General features: G+C 47.7%; 1 protein-coding gene across 1 annotated transcript in view; it reads left to right on the top strand.

The window, feature by feature from the left end:
* STXBP6 (syntaxin binding protein 6) overlaps positions 1-23,951 on the top strand; it is a 496,860-nt gene that overhangs the window by 345,943 nt on the left and 126,966 nt on the right. The window contains exons 3-4 of the mRNA XM_085627350.1: positions 4-134; positions 7,499-7,664. Coding sequence (XP_085483476.1) covers positions 4-134; positions 7,499-7,664 — 297 coding nt within the window. The remainder of the gene's footprint in view (positions 1-3; positions 135-7,498; positions 7,665-23,951) is intronic.

The following is a 23,951-nucleotide window of genomic DNA, read 5'->3' as shown; positions in this document are numbered from 1 at the left end:
CAGTGACCAACCGGAAGCCCTCCCAGGTATCGATCACAAAGGTGAAGCAGTTTGAGGGGTCTTCGTGCTTTGTGAGGAGGTCGCAGTGGATGCTGGAGCAGCTGCGGCAGGTCAACGGGATCGAACCAAACAAGGTGAGCCCGGGGTGGCCTCTGTATGTGAGCGGAATCTGACTCTCTACGTGGGTGGAATCTGACTCTATATGTGGTGGAATCTGAACCTATATGTGGGTGGAATCTGAATATATATGTTGGTGTAATCTGAATCTATATGTGGTGGAACCTGGGTCTGCCTCTATATGTGGGTGGATTCTGGATATATATGTGGGTGGAATCTGAATCTATATGTGGTGGAATCTGAATCTATATGTGGGTGGAACCTGTGTCTGCCTCTGCATGTAGGTGGATTCTGCATATATATGTGGTTGGATTCTGGATATATATGTGGGTGGAACCTGAGTCTGCCTATGTATAGATGTTGGTGGAATCTGGATATATATGTGGGTGGAATATGAGTCTGCCTATGTATATATGTTGGTGGAATCTGGATATATATGTGGGTGGAATCTGAGTCTGCCTATATATGCGGGTGGAATCTGCATCTATATGTGATGGACTCGGAATCTATATGTGGGTGGAAACTGGATCTGTATCAATATGTAGTGGAATCTGAGTCTGTCTGAATCTGCCTCAGTGTGTGGGTGGAATCTGAATCTGCCTCAGTGTGTGGGTGGAATCTGAATCTACCCCATATGTAAGTGGACCCCGGGTCTGTCTCTGTATGTGGGTGGTATTTGAGTCTGCCTCTATAGATGAATGGAATCTGAGTCTCGCTTTCTCCCTCTGGGTGGAACCTTAGTTTGTCTCTAGATGTGGGTGAAACCCATGTTGGCTGCTATGTGTGTGTGGAACCAAAATCTGCCTCTAAGTGGGTGAAACCAGAGTCTGCCTCTGTAAGTGGGTGAAACCAGAGTCTGCCTCTGTATGTGGGTGAAACCAGAGTCTGCCTCTGTATGTGGGTGAAACCAGAGTCTGCCTCTGTATGTGGGTGAAACCAGAGTCTGCCTCTGTATGTGGGTGAAACCAGAGTCTGCCTCTGTATGTGGGTGAAACCAGAGTCTGCCTCTGTATGTGGGTGAAACCAGAGTCTGCCTCTGTATGTGGGTGAAACCAGAGTCTGCCTCTGTATGTGGGTGAAACCAGAGTCTGCCTCTGTATGTGGGTGAAACCAGAGTCTGCCTCTGTATGCGGATGAAACCAGAGTCTGCCTTTGTATGCGGATGAAACATCAGTCTGCCTCTGAGTGGGTGGAACCTCAATCTGCCTCTGTATGTGGTTAGAATCGGGGTCTGCCTCACTGCATGGTTGGAATCTGAGCCTCCCTCACTGCATGGGTGGAATCTGAGTCTGCCTCACTGCATGGGTGGAATCTGAGTCTGCCTCACTGCATGGGTGGAATCTGAGTCTGCCTCACTGCATGGGTGGAATCTGAGTCTGCCTCACTGCATGGGTGGAATCTGAGTCTGCCTCACTGCATGGGTGGAATCTGGGTCTGCCTCAATGCATGGGTGGAATCTGGGTCTACCTCAATGCATGGGTGGAATCTGGGTCTGCCTCAATGCATGGGTGGAATCTGGGTCTGCCTCGAACAATAGGCAGAATAAGAATCATCCTGTGTATGTGGGCATCTGTATGGGGGTGGAATCTGCGTTTGTGCGAATGTGTGTGTGAAATCGCTGTGCATACCTTGGGCAAGGTGGCAAAATGGTGAAATGGATCACGCCCCTCCTGCACCTGAAGACCAAGCCATTATCAGGCATCTTTCTGTGGAGAGGGGAGAAGGGGGCTATATGAGAAATACATTTTCATATCTAAAAAATGGGAGATGGTCTTTTTCGTTTTTACCAAGGTAGGAATTTTCCATTTTAAGCTCTCGTGAAACAATCGCACAAGGAAGCCAAATCAGTGTGGTTTGTTTCACCAGCTATGATGAGTGATGGGCTCATGGGGCATCAACACCGGTTGGCATTCGGGGCACAGGGCGCTGTTTTCTTTATAAAGAGGTCACTAAGGCTAATGCTATGTGTTGTACTCTTGTAATTCCAGTAACTACGCTCCAGTAACTGATGTAACTTTGTAACCATGTTCTGAAACAATGTTTCTTCCTCATGTAAAGCGCTCTGATACCTCCGGGTCTAGCCAGCGCTATATAAAACTAAATAAACAAAGTAAATAAAATAAAATAGGCAAAAGTTATATTTTGTTTAAGAAAACGGGGAATTCATCATTTGACATCAATTACGCAAAGATCAGGGGACAACAATGCATCTTTCCAAATCAAGCTCTGTGCATGTAACACACACACACACACACACATCCATTTCCTAGGCGCCCCTAAAGATGAGGCTTCTCATAGCAGAGTTGGAACTGTCCATTCCTTCCCTGAAGAAGGGGCTCTAGCGCCAAGAGGAAGGACCACAAAGGAGCGGCACAGCATCTTCACATCGAGGTGGACCCTCCCATACCCTGGCGTACAGAGAGGGAGGTCCTTCCTACATCCGGGGTTTCATCTGTTTGCCTCCTACCAGGGTCACTTCCAGTCAATGTTCAGTGTTGTACAGAATCATACGGACCTCAGCATGCCGCGTGATTTCGAAAACCGGCTGCAGAGTGCCATTTCCACGGTTATTCTCGGTTTGATCTACCCTGGATTTGGCCCACTTCAGGACTTTGGTTTTAGGTTCTGATTCATAACCTGGCAGTAGGAGCATGCACCAGGTGTCCCTCTCCATATGTTTGGGGTGAGCTCCCAGACCCATATTGCTTTAAGTGGAGATCTGGTGCATGTATCTGCTTCCTACTCCAGATCTGCCAGGGGTCAGGGCGCAAACTGAATGGTGTTCTCTGGGTAACTGGCAGAGCACAGAATTCCAGGCTGTGACGGGCTGACCTAAACCCAAACCATGCTTCTTTGTAAAGTGTGAAAGATGAGATTGTGTTTCTGTGATTCAAGGACTGGCTTTGTCTATAAGCTCATGCTCGAATGTCAGTATTCGAAGAAAGTTCCAGGCACCATAATAATGAATATTGAAACCGCCTGTGGAAGAGTACGTCATAGAGTTGTGACATTAAGGATCAGCCTCACTACTGGCTGGTGAGTGATGCTTTCTTTAATGCACACATCTAATTTTACAAGGTGTGTTGAATTAAAGTACTCTGCACTGAACACAATGTGTGTATTGATTGTGATGTTTGGTGTCACCATGCTGTTTTCTCCAGTGAAGAATTGATTTCTGCGTTTTGCATAAAGAAATGCTGATTGCATTGAAAACTAAGCATGCCGTGCCCCTGAGGGGGTAAGGTGTGCACTATGTTTGCAATGAAGGCACACTGACTCGCATTGAGCGAAGATCCACACAAAGCTGACTCCTTCCATTACATTTCCAAATCTTACCCAAGGGAGACAGCATTGATTGTTTCTATTTATAAATTCCACGATCTGAATCTCTTCTGCAGACATTAGCTAAATGATTACCCTCTTACAAAGCCCTCATCAATCCCTCATTTTAGGCAGGGTCACAATGTTAAACCTCATAGTCTGGGGAATGGACTTGCGAGCAAGTCTGCTGCAGGAAGAGCGGGATGGGATTTAAAGGAAGATGGATCACATTTCAAGAGAATTCTCCTGGGATGAGGAACTGGTTGGAAACCAGTCATTAACAATCTTCATTCAATACCATTCATATTTATGACTGCCAATATACAGTAAGTGCACTCCGAGTTTACAAATGACTTGTAAAGCATCAGTATTAAAATGCACGTCATGTGTCAAATACTGCATATTCCTCCAGGACATGCTGGATGGGATGGCTGTGTTTTTAGCTCATTGTCTCTACCTTTTGTAAGGAGATATTTGTTAAAAGAACGTCAATTACTAATAGAATTGGGAGTAACTGCTGTTGTTTTGAAATGCAGCATTTACATTCCCTTTACTAAAGCTCTGACTCTGGGATGTTTTACATCAGCCTGATGTGTTAGAAGGTTATCATTTCCAAGGCAGAATGATACGGCAGTGAATTCTCATCTACATGAAATGGCAAAGTGACATTCTGCTTCCTCCAGTTGTACTAACAGCCTTCCCATAGAGGGGCCCAGATAGAGAATGTACTACAGAGAAACTACAGTGGTGGATGACGTTATACAAGTGCAGATATAACCGAAGAAGTAATAACCAGAGTACAGAATATTTAAGAGGATACAGATATAGTTGGTATTCTGTACTGGAAAACAAGGACCTTTGTTGTACCTCTTCATTTTCTGTGACCATCACAGGAGAAACATATTATTTTAAATATCTAAATTTATACTTGATGCTGGAGGTTAAATTGTCCCTAAATACTCCTAGGTCTTACAGCTGATGAAAGTGAAGCACAAAGAAAGAATTGATGTAACCAAGCGGACACAATTTTTCAAACTGAGGAAATAAGATTGGATTTTTTTGTCTTCACACAATTTTCACCCAGACTGAATAAGATTGTGGGGAGCGGGAGAGAAGTTCAGGGGTAACTTTAGAATAAACCACCTATGAACCCATTATACAAGGAAGATCATGGGAGCAAGAAAAATGTATGGGCTGTCTACGGATGCATCCTACCAAAGTATGATTTAAATCACACAAGGCAAACAAGACAAGAGGAAAAGGATCCACGCCGGGGGAATGCCCTAATTATGGGGGGCCCTTGAGTCTCTGTATGACATAAGATATGGCTAGGACCAGAGAATAACAAAAAATTGTAAGGAATGACCTCACACACTCTGGGAGTCAGGCTTCATTATTGGCCATTCTTGCTCGCCAAAGAATCCTCTCATGACGGGCAGGCTTTCTGTATTCACAAGATGTGGAATGGGATCTCCAACATGAAGGATAAAAATATTGGTTACCTCCTCATTGGAATTACCTTTATTTGCTGAGAAGGCGTCGAGATGGTTAAAAACTGGAAAGGATGCAAAGGAGTGTTTATTACTCCTGCATCAGGCAGGTCAACATGTTTCAAACGGGGCCCAATCCGGGGTCTTTGGCTTTCGTTGGGACCGGAGATCCCTACTATCCTATGCTATAAGCAAAAGCACGATCGCGCACACAACCTATGAATACAGGAAGCCTGCCCGCCATTAGAGGGTCCTTTGGAGAGCAAGCATGGGCAATGATGAATCATGACACCCAGGGTGCTGTATGAGTCCTTACTTACACTTTTTTGTACTTCTTTTCAATTCTTCGTAATTCTGTGGTCCTATCCATATCTTAGGTCATACATGGACTTTAGCAACCCCCACAATTAGGGTATTCCCCAGGCATTGACCCCATAACTTTAAAATATACATATTTTTTGAAATAGTAAGGAGCACACGGAACAACCTCATGGTGTATGTCCTGAAGAAGAGACCAAATCGTGGATTTGAATGGGCCTGCCTGGTTTGCAGTAGAGCAATAGCGATGAGACGGTCTTGTTACCACCATCTGGACTCGCAGACCTCACTCAAAAAGCATGGCCATGTGAGACCATCTGGAAGCAGACGTTGTACTCTGAAGATCCTGCTTCCCTATAGCAGATCATCACAGCTGCAGAGAAGGAAACCAATACATTGACTAGAGAGGTAATGAGAATGTCTATTGCTGAATTCTCTCTGTGAGCGAGCTCTAGAAGGTTTGACAACATCTGCGTGTTTTCCAAAATGTCCATGAGCCTCATCACTAAAGCGTGCTTAGCGTCCTTCCCCACAGCTTCCTAGGCACTCCTCTGCGATATAAGATCTGTTATCATATCTGAGATATGCGGCTATCCGCCTAGCACTAAACCCGACTTCTCTGTGTTCCAAACCCAAACCCGCAATCTGAATTCTCTAATTTTTAAACGAAGTCCATATGCAACATCCTTAATATGCTAAGAATCATGGGTTCATCTTCATTCTCCCTGAAATATATTGAAAACCCTTGTACGTACAAAGCAACTAACGTCTTGAAATTTAGTAATGCGTCCTTATCAAAGCAAACTCTGTCATAGCCTCTGAAACAAACTAGTGTTGTCCCTCAGCAAAAGCTCTACTCTTGACCCTTCCCAGAGAGCTCAGAGGTGGTACTGATTCATGTCGTGCAGGCAAAATCATTTCAAAGTAAGACTGTAACTGCTCCTGTCCTTATGTTCAAATTCTTACAGTATCAGGGCCCGGTAAGTCGTTACTCCTTACCACGGAACCGAAGTAGCCTCGCTCCACATTCAAGGATAATTCCGCTTATCTGTAGACATTGGGCATCCTTCAGTCCGAATCCTCGTGCATGTGCATATGATCCTGTTTCCTATGATATTTTCATCAATTGACTCTCAAATTTCTTTGGCATTTGGGGAACTGCCCTGATGTGCATAAAATCCTTCCTAGAATTCATGACCGAACATGCAGCATTGGTTGACGGCCTGTTCTCTCGCAGAATTCTTGAATCAAGTTTCCTTGAGGCTCAGCTGTCCCCTCAACCACTGTCCTTTTAATGTACCGCATTTTACTCCAGAGTTTAGCCAACTTTGTGTTTGTCACACCAGCATTGTCTCCTCCTTCCTCTGATCCAGCAGGCTCCGTCTACCCTAATGACAGCCTCTTCAAGTGGCAGAGCAAAAAACAAACGCAAAGCAAGATCCTCAAATTTGACCTTTATCAACCCATCTTCCCTACTTTTGTTTTACTGAACATGTGTGTCAAGGGATGGCAGAGTCCTCTTTCACATAGAGATATCAGATCACAAGAACATCATTGTTTTGTTCAAACACACCAACTTCCAAGTGAAGTTATCGTAAAACATCATTCCTGCATCTCAAGCCAAGTCCGAGATCTTCTCGTCTGAGGCCTTCTACTCTCCTGGCAGGAGGATGCACCCTTTGTCTTAGTGTCACCAATCGCAGTTTGTACCTGCACTGAAAGTTCCAAAACTGAGCCTCTGTCTAATATTGAGAATGATATCATTCCTCCTCAATAACGGATCTCCTGATCCGCTGCTGGACAGGAAGCCATCTGGAGCACTGGTCCTCCGTGTCGGAGAAGCCTTCTGGTGGCTCTCATCACCCTGACCCCACGCTCCTTCAGGCTGAGCAGAAATGGCCTTACCACCAGCATACCACATCTTTTGGGAGGCCGCCCGCAAGAACTATCCTCGAAGAGGGAGAACCGCCTCTATCTACACAGTTCTGGAGAGGTCCTCCTGTTTCACGAAGCATTCTTGGCAAGTACTTTCTGGAGGGGATCAAAGAAATCTGCATGATGCTAAGAGCTCTAAAACAGCCTCGTGTTCTACATGGCGCAATGTACTTAACAAATAATAAAGATAGACTTCCTCAACTGCATCAATTTCCTCTGCTCTTTCTGTGGGAGGAGCCTGGCACTTGAATGTTGCTAGTTGTGTTTTTAGGCTACTTTCAGAGCAGTGGTAATATTTGATCCCCGCTTTTTTCTAGGATTCACCTGAGTTCGACTTGTTATTCGAGAATGCCTTTGACCAATGGGTGGCAAGTTCCGGTTCTGAAAAATTCACCTTCTTTCAAATTCTCCATCACTCCTGCCAGCGGTATCTTACCGACAAGAAGCCGGAGTTCATCAACTGCCAGTCCAAACTATTCGGAGGTGAGTCGCACTCTGATCCATCAGCTGTACTCAAACTGTCAATTTGATAAACTGCTCTCAATTTTTCATTCTGTTGCTATTTGAAGTTAACCACTTTTGAACTTCTCTGGCAATACAGTTTCTGTTGTATTTTTCCTTTTTTATTTTCTTTTTTTAAGATATTTTTATGGAAAGATCAAACAAATGGAAAGTGCTTATGTGCTTGTTGGACAGTGTTTTATTTTTATTCAGTTTTACAGTGAGGTTACACTGCTGGGGCAGATCCCTCACAAGGGATCTTTTTCACAAAACATTTGATCACCTACCACTTGGGTACTTCAAAAGTTCAAGTTTCATTTGTAAACTCCAAATCTTCAGGCATTGTGAGTTATTGCGAATGTTAATCCAGGTTATGTATGCCTCTTACCGGACTCTTCTACATGAGTAAGTCTGAGCTATAGAAGATTAAATGGGGGGGGGGTCTTATCATGCACTTCCTATTTCTCTCTCTCCCTACCTGCTCGGCACCCGGAAACCGCTCTGGGTAGCTGTGCCCTACAAATGTAATAATAATAGGAGAGGTACCCCTGTAAACTCTTAGGAACAACCCCATAAAGTGAAACGTTGGGTGGGAACCTCAAAAGATTTACGTGGGTTACCCCTTAAAGGAGGCACATGAGATGCTTCAAAGTGTTTGAGTACCCAGTAGGGTGTATGAACAGTGAACACTCCTATGTTTATGGGAATGTTGAGGTGGGGCTTTCCATAGGGAATGTTGAGGTAGGGCTTTCCATATGGATAAATGACAAGTTACAGGACCGTGCACAACACTCGACGCGCTCCGTTCCCAAAACCTGGTCAGGGATAGGGGAGTGGGGTGGGAGAAGGGGAGATGGGTTTAGGGTTAGACTAGGGGGTTAAAGTCGCAATATGAAGATAGCTGCTAGCTCTTGCAAATGGTCTATGTAAAGTGCATTGACACCCATGGTGCCTGGTTCACACTACTCAACTCATGAATTACTAGATGGCAGACTTCACCCCTCTAGAAACCCGTGAGACCCCAAGAAAGAGTAAACCTGGAAAAAACTCACTTAAGGTTGGCGTCATATCTAAATTTAATGTTTTTTAGTTGCCCAGAGGTGATTGCGTTAAAAGCTAATATCCAGGCCAGCTTTCTGTAGGTGGCTGTAGGAGAATGCCAGAGTCCAGAGCTCTACAAACAGCGCACACACAAGAGTAGGCACTAGACGTGATATGAAAATGACTCTGCCTCAGCCCAGACTGCCCATAATGTGGCGACCATGCATCACACATGTGAAACCTGAACAGCTTCTAGTGAAGAGTGGGATGTGCTTTTTAACTGGTGAACCTGTCCATTCAGGGGCAGGGTGAAGGGTCGTTTGTCTGATTAGGACGTTAGATTCCGTGACTTGTTCACAGCACAACGTTGTTACCTTTGAAACTCACAGGTCATGCAGGGGTGCTGCTGGACACTGCACACACCATCACAGGGCAGTACACTGTCACTGCTGGTCCCTGCGCTGCAACCACCAACATGAACCATACAGGGTCGCTGCTGGACACCGCACACACCATCACAGGGCAGTACACTGTCACTGCTTGTCCCAGCGCTGCAACCACCAACATGAACCACACAGGGTCGCTACTGCACACACCATCACAGGGCAGTAAACGGTCACTGCTGGTCTCTCCATCGCACCCACCAACATGAACCACACAGGGTCGCTGCTGGACACTGCACACACCATCACAGGGCATTGTACTGTCACTGCTGAACTCTCCACTGCACACACCCTCGCTGCACCATGCGCCGTGACTGATGTACTCTGTACTGCACATACCCTCGCTGCACCCTGCGCCGTCACGCTGCAACAGGCACTATCTCTACTGGAGTCTCCATGTATACACCATCAGTGGTCGCCTCACTGTCACTGGTGTTCACGCTACTGCACACACTCTCGCTGCACCATTCGCCATCACCGATGCACTCTCTACTGCACACACCCTCGCTGCACCATGCACTATCACTGGTGGAGTCTCTACTGCACACACCCTCGTTGCACCATCCACTATCACTGGTGGAGTCTGTACTGCACACACCCTCGCTGCACCAAGCACTATCACTGGTGGAGTCTCTACTGCACACACCCTCGCTGCACCATGCACTATCACTGGTGGAGTCTCTACTGCACACACCATAAGCGGACACCTCACAGTCACTGGTGTTCACCCTACTGCACACACCCTCGCTGCACCATGCACTATCACTGGTGGAGTCTCTACTGCACACACCCTCGTTGCACCATCCACTATCACTGGTGGAGTCTGTACTGCACACACCCTCGCTGCACCATGCACTATCACTGGTGGAGTCTCTACTGCACACACCCTCGCTGCACCATGCACTATCACTGGTGGAGTCTCTACTGCACACACCCTCGCTGCACCATGCACTATCACTGGTGGAGTCTCTACTGCACACACCCTCGCTGCACCATGCACTATCACTGGTGAAGTCTCTACTGCACACACCCTCGTTGCACCATCCACTATCACTAGTGGAGTCTGTACTGCACACACCCTCGCTGCACCATGCACTATCACTGGTGGAGTCTCTACTGCACACACCCTCGCTGCACCAAGCACTATCACTGGTGGAGTCTCTACTGCACACACCCTCGCTGCACCAAGCACTATCACTGGTGGAGTCTGTACTGCACACACCCTCGCTGCACCAAGCACTATCACTGGTGGAGTCTCTACTGCACACACCCTCGCTGCACCATGCACTATCACTGGTGGAGTCTCTACTGCACACACCCTCGCTGCACCATGCACTATCACTGGTGGAGTCTCTACTGCACACACCATAAGTGGACACCTCACAGTCACTGGTGTTCACCCTACTGCACACTCCGACTCTGGCTCCCTCACTCTTCCAGCTGGCCTATCCCAGCACACTCGGTCAAGGAGCGTGCTCATTATTTGAGGCGGGTTCTCACCCACTCAACTAACACCTCAATTTCTTCCAACATGAAATCAAATGTACATCAGAGGGAATGATCACGTGACTTCTTATCCAGACGACATCACATATAAATGACAGCCCATAAGTGAGTGAGTTGTTGATCATTGTGGCCATCCTTAGGCCTCCTGATGCTGGTTCAGTTAGTAACTCCAGCCACAACTGTGAAACTGTCTTTGAAAATACCTTCAAGAAACATGTTCAAAGTGTCTGTTTTGAGAGATGAATCGTCCGCCTTTCTTTTTCAAACGCCAGTAATGGGAAACTTTCAAAAGCACAGACTAAATTCCTAATTGTAATGCAGCATAAAAGAAAACTGCTTTAAATAAAAGCCTGTCTTTGTTTGCCCTGAAAGGAAATTACAGCACATGTGCAGAAACTAGAATGTTATCTGAGCTAATTGCATTCCAGCTGTAGGGATTTAAACAAAGCTGTACAAATGTGTTCCAAAATCAGTAGGCGGTAGGAATCATTAAAAACACAGTGAGAAGAGTTCTCAAATTGTTTTTGGGAGAAAACTCTACTGCTAGTAATTCTTTTTACAGTAGATTGAACCATGGTGAAATTGTGCCATGAATTATCGAAATCTTTGCTCTAAAATGTTAATTTTCTTGCACTACACTGTACCTGGAGAATTAAAGCTTGTCCTGCACCTCAAGAAAGGACTCGTATCTGATTGTCTTATTCCTCTGCCAAAAACAACAAAATAATGGTTCCTAAAGGGCACCCACAGAAAATATTGCTTTGCGCAGTCTGTTTTGATAAAAAGTGTAATTAAATCAAACATATGCTTATGGGAGGCCTTCAAAGTGGTCATTCGGGGCACATGCATTGCTCAGCTGAATGGCATTCTCAGGGCTATCTGCGGGTCACTCACCAAATTGGAAATTGATATTGGTGCCCTAGAACCAGCCCTTTTTCACTTCAACAATCCTGCCACTTTGGCTGACATTCGCGACAAGATGACCGAATACCAAACAGAAGTTACACGCGAAACACATTATCTAGGCAAAGAAAACTATGGAGAGGGGGACCGCCCCGGAAGAACACCCGGCTGGACTGCTGAGGACGCCTCATGCTTCTGCTGATGTCTCAGAGCTCAGAGATCCGGAGGGCCAGCTCCGCTCGTCTCCATTCTCTGCATATCATGGCTACCTTTTACATCTGCCTACATTTTGCTTGGCAAGCCCAGCGGAACTCCAAGTTTATTTGGACACCATACAGCTGGTCTGGCTTTATAAAGCCCAATGGGAAGTCTGTCCGCGGACAAGGCTCTTGGCCTCAACTAACTCACCACAGCCTTCTATAAAGAACATTCCAAGATCCTAGACCCCAGGCTTCTCGATATGTATCGGGATGCCACAGAAGCAGGGTCCCTTTCTCCATCTTTGAGAGAAGCCGTTATAGCTACACTACTTAAACTGGACAAACTGGCAGACTAATGCAACTCCTATCGGCCCCTGTCCCTCATTAATATTGTCAATACAATCTTTGCAAAGATTTTAGCAAACCGGCTGCTATTGCTGCTCCCGGTGATGGTGCGACCTGACCAATCTGGTTTTATTTCGGGAAGGTCGACCTCCCATAATCTTCACTGTTTTTGCAGTAATGCATCACCTACACCCACAGGCCGCCGCACTACTGCACACTACGATGGCGTTCGATTCATTAGAATGGGCATACCTATTCCCACTGTTGCAGAGGCTGGGAATAGGTGCCCGATTCATTGCACAGGTTCAACTTCTATACACCCTTCCCACAGCCCTGATACGGCTCAACGGCCTCATCTCTGAGCCATTCGCGGTCACGCGCTGCACAAGGCAGGAGTGTCCACTCCCCCCACACTGTTTGCTGTGGCCATGGAGCCCCTCACAGCGCGTCTTCGCCAACACCATGTGACTAGAGGCATTTGCTTGGCATCCCAAGGTCTGGTTGTATCACTAGATTTGGATGAAGGACCCGCAGACCAGTTTAGCCCCCTTAACGCGGGAGGTGGAAAAGCACGGAGGCTATTACGGCATACAAGTGAATTGGGCCAAATCTATCATCTTTTCTTTGACAGAGACGACCCTGCCCGTTCCCACAGAATATCCATTGAAGTGGCCCTTGGCTCAAACACATATTTGGGCATCTGGATCAGCAGGGACCCTGAAGAACTGTGGCGGGCGAACTACGAGCGGCCGATGGACTGGTTAGAAGACCACATTCCGGTGTGGTCCAGGTTACAATTGTCTATGGCCGGCTGTATTGCCCTGGCCAAAAAGGTAATTCTTCCCAAATTCCTCTATCCATTTGTCAACATTCCAATGCTCCAACTTTGGGGCCCCATATGAGTTACTTCCACTGCCGCAGTCCCAGGGGGGGCATGAGTGCCCCGGATATGCACCTCAACGCCATGTGCGCACAGGCCCAATATTTGCACAATTGGGTTCACCCCACGCTGTTTCAACCGCATGTGGCAATTGAACTAGACAGGACTTCCCCATGGCCACCTACCACAGCTCTCTTCCTGCCTTACAGCGCCCCTTGGTCTGAGATTTACACCACCCAGTGCTTGCATTGGGCATGGGATGGGCCCCGAAGGCGAGCCGGTACCCCAAGGCTGCACGCTCCTGCTGTCCCTGTAGTCAATCACCCTTTACTCCCGCCTCTGCACGACAAAGGAGCTGCATCATGCGCTGTCACTGATGTACTCTATACTGCACACACCCTCGCTGCACCATGCGCCGTCACTCATGTACTCTTACTGCACACACCCTCACTGCACCATGCACCGTCATTGATGTACTCTACTGCACACACACCCTCACTTCACCATGCGCTGTCACTGATGTACTCTCTACTGCACACACCGTTGCTGCACCATGCGCTGTCACTGATGTACTCTCTACTACACACACCCTCGCTGCCGTATGCGCTGTCACTGATGTACTCTCTACTGCACACACCCTCACTGCACCATCCACCGTCACTGATGTAGTCTACTGCACACACCCTCACTGCACCATGCACCGTCACTGATGTACTCTACTGCACACACCCTCACTTCACTATGCGCTGTCACTGATGTACTCTCTACTGCACACACCCTCGCTGCACCATGCGCTGGCACTGACGCACTCTCTACTGCACACACCCTCGCTCTACTATGCGCCGTCACTCATGTACTCTACTGTACACACCCTCACTGCACCATGCGCTGTCACTGATGTACTCTCTACTGCACACACCCTCACTGCACCATGCGCTGCCACTGATGTACTCTCTACTGCACACACCCTCGCTGCACCATGCGCCGTCACTCATCTACTCTACTGCACACACCCTCGCTGCCGTATGCGCTGTCACTGATGTACTCTCTACTGCACACACCCTCACTGCACCATCCACCGTCACTGATGTAGTCTACTGCACACACCCTCACTGCACCATGCACCGTCACTGATGTACTCTACTGCACACACCCTCACTTCACTATGCGCTGTCACTGATGTACTCTCTACTGCACACACCCTCGCTGCACCATGCGCTGGCACTGACGCACTCTCTACTGCACACACCCTCGCTCTACTATGCGCCGTCACTCATGTACTCTACTGTACACACCCTCACTGCACCATGCGCTGTCACTGATGTACTCTCTACTGCACACACCCTCACTGCACCATGCGCTGCCACTGATGTACTCTCTACTGCACACACCCTCACTGCACCATGCGCTGCCACTGATGTACTCTCTACTGCACACACCCTCGCTGCACCATGCGCCGTCACTCATCTACTCTACTGCACACACCCTCGCTGCACCATGCGCTGTCACTGATGTACTCTCTACTGCACACACCCTTGCAGCACCATGCGCCGTCACTCATGTACTCTACTGCACACACCCTCACTGCACCATGCGCCGTCACTCATGTACTCAACTGCACACACCCTCGCTGCACCATGCGCTGTCACTGATGCGCACTCTACTGCACACACCATTGCTGCGCCATGCACTATCACTACCGGAGCCTCCACTGGATACACCCTGTGGCTCACACCTTGAGAATGGTGCTTGTCAGAAGTGTCACGACTTGCACACATGCACTCACATCATTGCGCTTTTTTTTTTGTTTTTGCTGATGCAGCATTGGTTATAAGCACTGGCAAAGCCAATACGTTGAAAAGGCACGGCCTATTGGCATGGCCAGTGTGTGTTATAATTATAATTCCATTGTTATTGAAATGCTATAGTCTGCTCGAGCTTTCCTTCAAAGAGAAAGTTAGTACTTGAGTCTGGTGCGGATTTGTGCAGATTTTATCATTCAGACCTCCAAAGAACTACTTTTTTTTAATCAGGGCAGCTATTTTTAGGGCCACCTTGCCCATTATGGTGAGACAGCTCCAGCTGGCAAAGAACAGGTGTTGTGTTTCTTCAGTGAACAAATGAGCAATGTAGATGCATTTAAATGTTGCTTTTATCGTGTCACATTTGCTGTGCCTTGAAATGTCAAATGTCAGCAATGTCTATTTTCAAATTGCCGTTTATTAGGTCTCGCCTGAGCCGGTGCTTTAGCGCTGCTCTGGCGAGAGCTTTAGAAAGCGGGATTTGGAAGTGCAAACTAGTGCTTTTCAGGCCGCACCATTTCTCAGCCTGCCTGATCACTTTCGCGGCCGCTTTGATGTTCTCAGTGAGCCGCGCGGCCACTGAGCACATCAAAGCGGCCGCGAAAGTACTCACCATATGCCAGCCTAACCTGTGTTGCTTTACCACCGCCCCCCCTCCATGTTACCCGTGTGGCTCACTTTCTCTTTCATGGCCGCGCGGCGTTAATTTCACGGCCGCGCGGCCAATGCTTGTTCTCTTTTTCAGTTCCATCGGATTCCCTTCTTCCTACTTCCAGTGCTTAGCCTTGTTTTGTCGTGAACTGATCTTTGGTTTGTGCTCAGTTAAAGTTTTACATAGACTCATGACTTCCACAGCAATTAGGCTTGACGACTTGGAACCCGCTTTTGTACCAGACTATGGACTTACCTTTTTGGCTGTGACGACTAGATTCTACTTTCCGGTAGAGAGGTATGCACGTCATCGCGGTTCTCTGGCAAGTTTCCTGGTTTGCCTAGGGGCTAATACAGCAATGCCTTTCCCACCGAAAAATCCACTTCTCATTTCCTATTGTAGAAGTGAAATCATTTATCGATATCGCCTTCTGTTTTTACTTCCATAAAGTGAGTTGTAGTGTTACGCAGCAACACATTCAGTGCCATTCTATACATCAGGGGAACTCTAAACTGCTTGCCAAGAGTGATCCTTTTTGTAAGAGTAGCTTAAACAGTTATTCGGTGAAAATAGAGTTAGCACACCTTCAGCAGGAATTCCACCTCCGATAGAGCCTACTTTCAATGCGAGTAAAACTTATGTGGTAGGCAGAACTTACATACCAGCATTCCTTATTCCCCTTTTGCTACAACTGCCATTGCAGCACCTGAAGGATTCTCTTGGTAGCCTCAGAAGTTTCAAGTCTTTATGGCCATATACAGTCTTCATTTTTTTGCCTAAATCACAGCGGCTGTTTACAAATCAGTAAAAAGCATAATGTTGAAGCTACTGTACTTGAGTAAAAATGCATTATTTTGGGTAATAGCCCGAATTTTTAATCTAAGTCCTTGGCCGTCCAATATCTAGACATTTATATAACAATTTAGAATTTCTTGTAGCAAACAGGCCTGACTAGCAGTGCATACTGGACTACTGAGACCTCAACAAGGTTTCAAAGATATTATTGGTTATATTAGTCAATATCAGTGGTTATTGGCTTAGGCAGGCGGGATGGATGAATCTGCAGCTGACGCATTAGATCAGGGCTTATGAGAGAAATTAAAAGAGGCTTTAGCTAAGGTAATCACTCAGCCGACATTATCCGCGGCAATGATGGATTTAAAGCTAAAAACTGAGAGACATATAAAAACAAGCATTGGCATAGCCAATAGGTCTCGCTTTTGGGACCTTATAAGTGTTTAGCCATTCAACAGTTGATGTTGTTGCACCAAGGATATTGTGCTGCATAACTAAACACTTATAAGGTCCCAAAGGCGAGACCTATTGGCTATGCCAATGCTTGTTTTATCCTGGACATAGGTGTTGTCTGTTCTTTCCCTGACTGCAAAGTTGGAGGACGTAAACGTAACTGTCTGACAGCTGTCAGTGGGGGGTAGTGAGTGTGAAAGGAAAGGCTGTTGGGTGTCAGTTTTCTTTTATCTAAAACACAGCATTTCAATAGCTTGCAAATGAAGTGTACAAATATTTCCAGATTTATAAACATGTGGGAAAAGCAGATTGTTTTTTGCAGTTCTGAAGTATAATGGAAAAATATTTTAATAGGATGAAAACAAACCAGAAGTCTTTAATTGGTGAGGTGCAAATGATAAATATTTTATACAAGGAAGTAAAGCAGCCAGGAAATTCAACGCGGCACCGCCTAATGTAGTCACATCAATAAGTAGAAACCAGACATTGCCCACCTCAGTGGTCAGCTGCATATTGACCAAACAGACACGTTTTAATACAAAAGATAGCGAGGCAATGAGAAACACTTGTCGAAGGACACGTACAACATTTGACATTAAATAGATGTCGGTGGGTCTCGGTTGTTGATGGCGTTTTTACTTCGTGTATTTTCAAAAGAGCGCAGCCAACGCGTTTCACCCTACAAAGGCTTCATCAGGGCAAGAAATCTGAACTACTGGGACACACAACTCTTCTTTATTTAAAGTGGAAAATATTTGTAATCATACAATGGTAAGTCCTGAAGACAAATGTATTTTGTTTATTCAGGTGCCAGGTGTAAGTCATTTGAATACGTGTGTCCAAAATGATAAATCCTACCACGGTCCCCGGGTTCACATATACACATCATCCCTGGCTCTCTGCCATCCGCCGAGAGAAGAGGGAGGAGGCGGCAGGCCACCTTACGTAAAGAATAACTTCACTGTGGTATAGGAAGTGAAAGGAAAGGCTGTAGGGTGTCCTTTTTTTCCTAACACAGAACAACATCCAAGTAGCTGTATATTAACTGTACTCGTATTTCAAAATATATCACCAGTTAGGAAATTACAAATGAAGCGCATTGTTTGTAATTCGGTAGTGATGGAAGCAGATTTTATTAGGATCAAGACAATCAAGACAATTGATGATGCTCAAAGGATGAAAGTTTGCTGAAACTCAATTTCCACACATTCTCCTTTGCGTGCTCTACAGTTTCACCAGTGATGCACGTCTTGGCACATTTGTGGCCATTTCAACAGAAAATGTGCTGTCTGTAAAGGACAGTGCGGTGCCACTGCTGTACTCTAAAATGCTCCACCAGCTACATACCTCGTCTTACTACTCTCCTGCTGAATGGGCGTGGCACATTTGCAACACTTGTTCTTTGTGCACACTTGCATTTTTCACAATTCCTGTGACTTCAGTGATATTACATTAATGGCACCACCCCACTCTGAGAATTGTTCCAGCAACACTGGCTGTGTTTGGATGCGCTGCTGTCCCTCGCCTCTTGAACACTGGGTTTGCCCTCGGCCAGGCACAGGCAGGGAGGAGACAGGGCTGGAGAAAGGAGGGAGCAGCCCCTGGCGGCCTGAGGCAGGAACTGGGAGGTAAGAGAGGAGGCTGGGGAGGAGGGGGTGCAGCTCCAGGCTAGGGTCAGGCACTGGCGGGAGGAGACCAGGCCGGCGAAAGGAGGGAGCAGCCCCTGGCGGCCTGAGGCAGGAACTGGGAGGGTAGAGAGGAGGCTGGGGAGGAGGGGGTGCAGCTCCAGGCGGCCTGGGTCAGGCACTGGCAGGGAGGAGACCAGGCCGGGTAGAGGAGGGAGCGCCCCCCTGGCGGCCTGGGTCAGGAACTGGGAGGGAAGAGAGGAGGCTGGGGAGGAGGGGGTGCAGCTCCAGGCGGCCTGGGTCAGGCACTGGCAGGGAGGAGACCAGGCCGGGTAGAGGAGGGAGCGCCCCCCTGGCGGCCTGGGTCAGGAACTGGGAGGGAAGAGAGGAGGCTGGGGAGGAGGGGGTGCAGCTCCAGGCAGCCTGGGGCAGGAACTGGCCGGGAAGAAACGAGGGACGGGAGGGGCAGCTCCTGGCGACCTGGGGCAGGCACTGGCAGTGAAGAAACCAGGCCAGGAGGGGGCGGCTCCTGGCGACCTGGGGCAGGCACTGGGGGGTAAGTGACGAGGCCGGGGATGGGAAGGGGCAACTCTTGGTGGTCTGGTTCAGGCCCTGGCAGGGATGAGACAGAGGGCGCAACTCCTATGGGAAGAGACGAGGCCAGGTAGGGGTCAGCTCCTGGCGGCCTCGGTCAGGCATTGGCAGGGAAGGGATGAGGATGGTGAGGGGAGAGGACAGCTGCTCGCAGCCTGGGTCAGGCATCTCAAGGATGGGGCGAGGCCTGGGAAGGAGATGGCAGCTCCTTGCGGCCTGTGTCTTCCACTGGGAGGGGAGAGATGAGGCCGGGCAGCTCCTGGCGGCCTGGCTCAGGCACTAGCAGGGAGTCGATGAGGCCGGGGAGGGGACGGAGCATCTCCTAGTGGCCTGGGTAGGCACCGGGAGGAAAGGGAGAAGGCCAGTGAAGGGAGATGGAAGCTCCTGGCAGCCTGGGTCTTCCACTGGCAGGGAGGAGATGAGGCCAGGGAGGGAGCTGCTCCTGGTGGCCTGGCTCAGGCACTAGCAGGGAATCTTGTGGCAATTTGACAATTTGACAATTTTAATAATAAACTGCATGATTACTTAAAATCTTTACAGTATAAGATAAAATAAAAGAAAAAAAAGAAGCTTTATGAACGTCCCGACTCACCCCCTCACAAGTCCCATCCACACATAAAAGTGAAAGTCACTTTGGGTTAAATATTAACATATTAGTCCTGATTAGCTGTCCAAAGCAGAGTTCTTTTAAAAGGAGTGATGTATAGGTTGTACCAGTATTTCCCAACTGATAAGGGGAGGCACATGAAAGTTCAGTAGAGTCAATTCATGTACCAAGGGCTGTTGACGAAAGATGGATTCTTCGTGGGTCTTTAAACCAGCCCAGGTTAGATAACTGGGGCGGAAGGCTTCCAGTTACTTTACAGACAATGCCGTTAAGTGGGAGTCGAGTGCCATTTTTACCTGGTGTATAAATTTCGCAACTCTGGCTATCAAACAGGTCGTGGAGACTGAGAGGCACCAGTCCGAAGCCTCTCTGCAAGTTCTATAGTCCGTATTCCGTAAAATCGGAAGCAGCAAGCGATGGCGGTCATTGGCCAGCTTTGTGCAGCAGCACAGCAAGTGTAGCCAGGATTCTCTGCGGTAATTGCATAGACGACAGGCCAGGGTGCCATCCGTACGGGCCCATTTGGGGTTGAAGTCCATGATCCTGAGGGCCAAAAGTCGAAAATACAAAATTTTCTTTCTCGCGCAAGTGGATACTGGATCTTGCAGGTAAGGTTGGGGTTTACCTGGAATATATGATTTGTCCAGGGCCTGAGTTAGTGGATTTTGCCGAAGAGATGCAAGGTCAAGTCCAAAGGAGATGATCCGGACTTGGCGCTTAACTACTTGGGCCCAGGCTGAGAAAGGAATTTCGTGCAGGGGCAAACTCCTTCTTTCGATTTTCAATGCTGCAATAGCTTGTCCTACCTTTGAGTACCAGGGGGAGCCCACCTCATCAAAGATTGATTTTAGGGAGTGCTTTAGCGAATGTTCTGGTGCTTTCAATACTCTAATATAGAGTTTTAAAAGGTCCCCCAGTAATACCAGCTCCGGTCGCTTAAGGCCTATTTCTAGCCTTAATCTAGTGTTCCTTGCGTAACTAGGGGCCTGTAGCACCATCTTATAGGCTTTCGCTTGGGCCGCGTTTACCACTTTGTCAAATGCACCAGGGTAGGCTATATGCCCATATGCAATGGCAGGGATCAGTTTTGCCCGGAGCACTGTCAACATTGGTTCTGCTGAGGGACTGTCCAAGCGGTGGCATAAGCGTCTTAACGACAGAATGGTTTTGTTAATTTTAGGTTTAAGCTCCTTCAGATGTTTGACTGCAGAGGCACTCTCAGAGACCCAGGTGCCCAGATAGTTGTAGGATGGGGCAGTGACGATACGGTGCTCCCCCAGAGACCATGAAGCTTCTTTTTTGAGGGGGTATTTGCCAAAAATGACGATTTTGGTCTTGCTCACGTTGATCCGTAAGTCATTTGACTTATTGTATAGGGCCAAACTGCTTAAGGCTCTTTGGAGCCCCACCCTAGTGTGGTCCATGATCACCGTGTCGTCTGCATACTGGAGTGTTCCCAAGACGAGCCTCCCCAGTTTTGGAGGTGCTAAGTTGGCATCTTTCAGAGCTGTCCCCATGTCCGCAGTATACAAGTTGAAAAGCATGGGGGCCAAGACGCACCCCTGCTTGAGGCCCGAGTTGGTTTCAATTCTTTCAGTTGTTATTGTGGGGCTTAGCTTCACCTTGACCCAGGTGCCCTCATAGAGCGCTTTTATAGCTTTTAGCAGAGCCTGTGGTAGCCCCCACGAGTCAAGTTTTGCCCAGAGCCGGCCCCTGTTCACTCGGTCAAAGGCTGTGGAGTAGTCTATGAAACAGCAGAACAGGGGCGGTTTGTTCCTCGTATTGGCCTTCTTCGCGAGGTAGGAAAGGGCTAAGATGTTGTCAAGAGTGGAGCTATGGGCCCTAAAGCCGGTCTGTGTGGGCGGAAGAATGCCGTTCTTGTCCACCCAATCCTCCAGATCCCTGAGAAGAAGGCGGGCGTATATCTTTGCTTCTATGTCGAGGAGAGCTATAAGCCTATAATTGGCCGGGTTCGTGTGGTCCCCCTTTTTATAGATGGGGAATAGAATAGAACCTTTCCAAGAGGATGGCAACATTGCCGTGGCAAAAGAATGGTTAAATAAAGGGGTGAGTCTGGATGCAAAAAAGGCTGAGGCGGTTTTCAGAACCTGGGCCGGAATCCCATTTGGGCCTGGAGCGCCATCAGTTCTTATGGCCTTGATGCACTTTAGTACCTCCATTTCTGTAAATGATCCGGTGCAGGTCGAGTTTACGCCTTCTGACATAGCTCTTTCGGGTTCGATAATTTCCGCCGCCACCTTGGACCACGCACGGCTTCCTGCAGTGGCCTGATTTGACTCACAGGTATACAGCCCCTTGGCATACTGTTCCCACACTTTCCCTGCAACACTATTTTCCTTTTGCTCTCCTCTGGGGGTCAGACTGTTAATGAAACGCCAAAGCTTGCTATTGTCATTACCTTTAATTAAGGAGAACACAGTCAACCAATTCTGTTCAGTCTGCAGTTTTTTGTGGGCCCAGACTTTCTTTTTATAGTCTGTTCGCAGAGCAGCAATGGAGTATCTCCCTGACAAATGAGTGCCTTTCTTTTGTGCCCTGATTGCCTTATTTAGAGCACGCTTACACTGTGACAGGCACCACGATGTTGCACGGCGAGGATCAGAGTGGAATTGGCGACTTCTTGGATGATGGTTATTGCCCAGACGTTCCAATAAGTCGGAGGTCAGAGTTTCCCAGAGGTGGATGATGTTCTTAGTTTGAACTGGGTTAGGTTCTTCCTCCCTTCTAGCTACATAGTCTAGCAGGCTATGACTGAGATTGGTTGACCATTTTATTCTTTTAAGCACATTGTGATGTTCCTTCCCCGTGGTAGTTCCAATAACTGCTTGTAATTCTGCTTGTACCCGCGCCAGATTGAATGTGGCGCGGAGGGGCCTATGATCGCTTTCCTCTCTGTCGTCCACTGTGAAGTTGCAAAGATTGTGGGCAAGCCCTTCATTGATAAAGATGTAGTCTATAGTAGAGACATTTCTAAAGGTCGGAATGGTGGTCCATTCAGGTTGGGTCTTTTTTTGTATTCTATGGGTGGAGTGCAGCTTAAAATTTGTGAGAAATTCAGTCAGTGGGACTGACTTCTTGCTTGATGGAGTCTCCGAAATTAAACCCAAGCCTCTGTGATTGAAGTCGCCCGTGATTATTACGTCTTGGTCCTTCCAATTTATTAAAAGATCTTCCAAAATTGAAATAAGTGATTCCATGGCCTGGGAGGATTGATACTTAATTGGGTTGAAATAACAATTAATTAGTAGAAAGGGGCGAGATTTTCGACCCGATGACAACCCACTGATTAGGATGGCTTGAAGATCAGGAGACCCCAACTTTAATTCAGTTGTGTTAATTTTGCACGCATGACTTACGTAGATAGAGAGGCCCCCTGACGGGCGTCCAAAGATTGTCCTTTTGGTCGCTGGTTTAAAATGTTCGTAAAAGCCACCGATGGCGGTCGTTGCCCTTGCCCAGGTTTCCTGAATACACAGTATGTCCCCCTGTGCGAGGTATTCAGGTGTAGTTATGTCCCTAAAGATGTTGCTCATCCCCGCAATATTCCATGAGATAATGGATAACTCGCGGACTAGGCCCCTAAGTGGATTTGAACAGGCGTTATTTACATGGCTGTTTATTAGGTTAGGGACACTGTCTCCATGTGGCCTCCAGGTGATCCGATGTCTGGAAATGCCGCTGCACGCTCCGTTGCCCGTCATTTTGCTGGATTTTGATTTTTAGCGGGGTTTTTGCCCGCCCTGATTTCGCCCCTATTTCTGGGCGGATGTGCCTTATGCCTTTAAGAATGGATGACGGTTCTGGGGTGTCCTGTTGCGGCAACAGGACGTGTGGATATTTCAGTGTACTTGGTGCAACAACTTCAATGCCCCATTCAGCGAACAGTGTTGCTTCCTTAAGGACAGCCTGTTGGACTTGCTGACTCGCAAGTCCGATTATGGTGGAATCGTCATGAGTGTCTGTCTCCAGTCTCTTGAATATCACCCACTCAATATTTTCTGAGGTGATTTGGGCCAGGGAGGCAATATGGCCAAACAGGCGGACAATGTTGGACCTGTTCAAGATGTCAAATGAGCCTTTTGCTGTGTACCTTGGGGTTAACTGCAGCTCATAGGTGGATTGTTTGTTTTTTTGTGTGATGGACCACAAACTCACCCCTTCTCCCTGGAGCTTTAGCCTCTGGTAACTGAAATTTAAAGGGTTTTTGTGAGTGGGTTCTGGCTGCTGCCCATTGGGCCCCATGCTTGATTGGCCTTCCACACTCAGACATCCTTGCCACTCCCCCTGGTCTGATGCTAAATTTAGGTAATTTTTGAGTGCGACTCCTGGTTGCTGGTTCCCCTGCCCCTCAGTTTGTAGACCTACCACTCTAGACTGTACTGGCTGTGCGCCCTGTTGTAGT

The sequence above is a fragment of the Triturus cristatus genome, chromosome 9 (assembly GCF_964204655.1).
Source record: "Triturus cristatus chromosome 9, aTriCri1.1, whole genome shotgun sequence".
In the NCBI taxonomy this organism is placed as follows: domain Eukaryota; kingdom Metazoa; phylum Chordata; class Amphibia; order Caudata; family Salamandridae; genus Triturus; species Triturus cristatus.
Note: the sequence above shows the minus strand (reverse complement) of the source record. Positions and strands in the feature narration are given on the sequence as shown.